At 33.7% G+C, this 1,610-nt stretch overlaps 1 protein-coding gene across 1 annotated transcript in view; it reads right to left on the minus strand.

Annotated features, from left to right (window-relative positions):
- Positions 1-618, minus strand: part of LOC128249031 (uncharacterized) — a 3,264-nt gene extending 2,646 nt beyond the window's left edge. Inside the window, exon 1 of the mRNA XM_052971402.2 lies at positions 1-618. This exon is cut by the window's left edge and continues 2,646 nt beyond it. Coding sequence (XP_052827362.1) covers positions 1-430 — 430 coding nt within the window. The 5' untranslated portion in view covers positions 431-618.
- Positions 619-1,610: the final 992 nt, after the last annotated feature.

Genomic DNA, 1,610 nt, shown 5'->3' on the forward strand with positions numbered 1-1,610 from the left:
ACTGGACTTTTTTTTTAAAAACATTATCAGATATTTTCACACCAGTTGGTTGTAAGGTCTCATTCTTAATAGCTTTTGTCTCTTGGTTAGTACTAATTAAAAAGCTATCTATACATGTGGCAGATTCTGGGGAAGTGGCTGGTGAAGAAATTTGCACATGAAGAGGTGAGACAGTATCTAGCTGAGCTAAACCTGAAACAGAATTTGGTAATAATGGGAGAATAAAATTCCAGAGGGTATCATAAGCTTTTTCTTGGATAATTCTTGGATAGAGTTTGAGTAAATCAATAAATATTTTTAAAAAGATTTGCTTTTCTTCAATCCAGCCTAAAGCCTGCCAGTATGTAAAGGTATTAACTACATCATCAGCAAAGTGTTCCTCTGCTCTTGTAAGCATGCAAGCTGGTAGCTGTCGATGGCAGTGTTCCATGGGTCTCTAATGTGTGGAGACTTGTGTGTGCATAGGACTGGTCGTAGCATGAGAAAGGCAATGGCTAAAAATAGTCTTTTGAACTAACTGACATCATTCATATTGATATATGTGGACAATCTATTTCAATATCAACTTTCTCTTCTGACGTACAGTATAAATCTTCTTAATCCAATGATATACATTCAGCTACTAACATAATTATGGCATCATTATAAAAGCACAATGGATAATTCCAGGGCATTATCTCTGTATGTTATCTTTCAATAGAAGCAGCTTGTTGTCTAGACTACAGGTTTACTACCTCTAGTCCATTTTACTTGGTCTTCAACTGTTGCCATGGTTTCAGAAACCAACACTTTAGTAAGGTAATCAAATTATTTGCCATATTCAATCAAAGCATCCAGTGTATAAGAAAATGGGCAATTGTTGAAATTTTGTAGCTGAAGCCCTTTAAAGATATGAATTTTTATAAAAACACAATAAAGACACAAAAATAACTTTGATAGACAACAAGGTTATTATTATGAAAAAGAGTTAATCATTATAATTATTGTTACACATGATAGCTTAATGACTCAAGTCTACAATTTGTTTCAAATTCTGCTTATCATTGATGTAGGTATATTAATAAATGTAAATATAAAGCTAATATTGGACATCACAAAACCCTGCAGTAAGACTGACAAGTGAAACAAGATCTAGTAATGACATTTATGCTTTCAGCATCAGAAGTAATTGACTACTTAAAAGCATTATTAGTTTTATAACCTATTGAGGGGTGGTGGATTGGGAAAATTCCACTTTGATCAACTTTATCTATTATTCTTCCCAGGTTGATAAAATTAAGTACCAGTGAACTACTTTGATTAATATAATCAACAGGAAAGCCTTATACTTCTATCTGGCATCAATATATAATTCATTGGGAGGCAGAAGAAATGACTGCTTACTTCCTTTCAGAGATTGTCTTTTATCCCACTGAGATCAATAAAGTAATTATCAATCATGTATTGAGGTCAATATAGTCACTTATACTCTATCAACTACAATATTTGATCTTGGTACCAGTATGCCCTCTCCTCTATAACAAAACACTTGTTTCTGCTTCTCTGTCTTTGTCACACTAATCTTTCATCCTCTAGCATGAGTTCCCCTCAAATGCCCCTGCCCCTCTCAA

Source organism: Octopus bimaculoides, chromosome 11 (genome assembly GCF_046866305.1).
Source record: "Octopus bimaculoides isolate indiv1 chromosome 11, ASM4686630v1, whole genome shotgun sequence".
In the NCBI taxonomy this organism is placed as follows: Eukaryota; Metazoa; Mollusca; class Cephalopoda; order Octopoda; family Octopodidae; genus Octopus; species Octopus bimaculoides.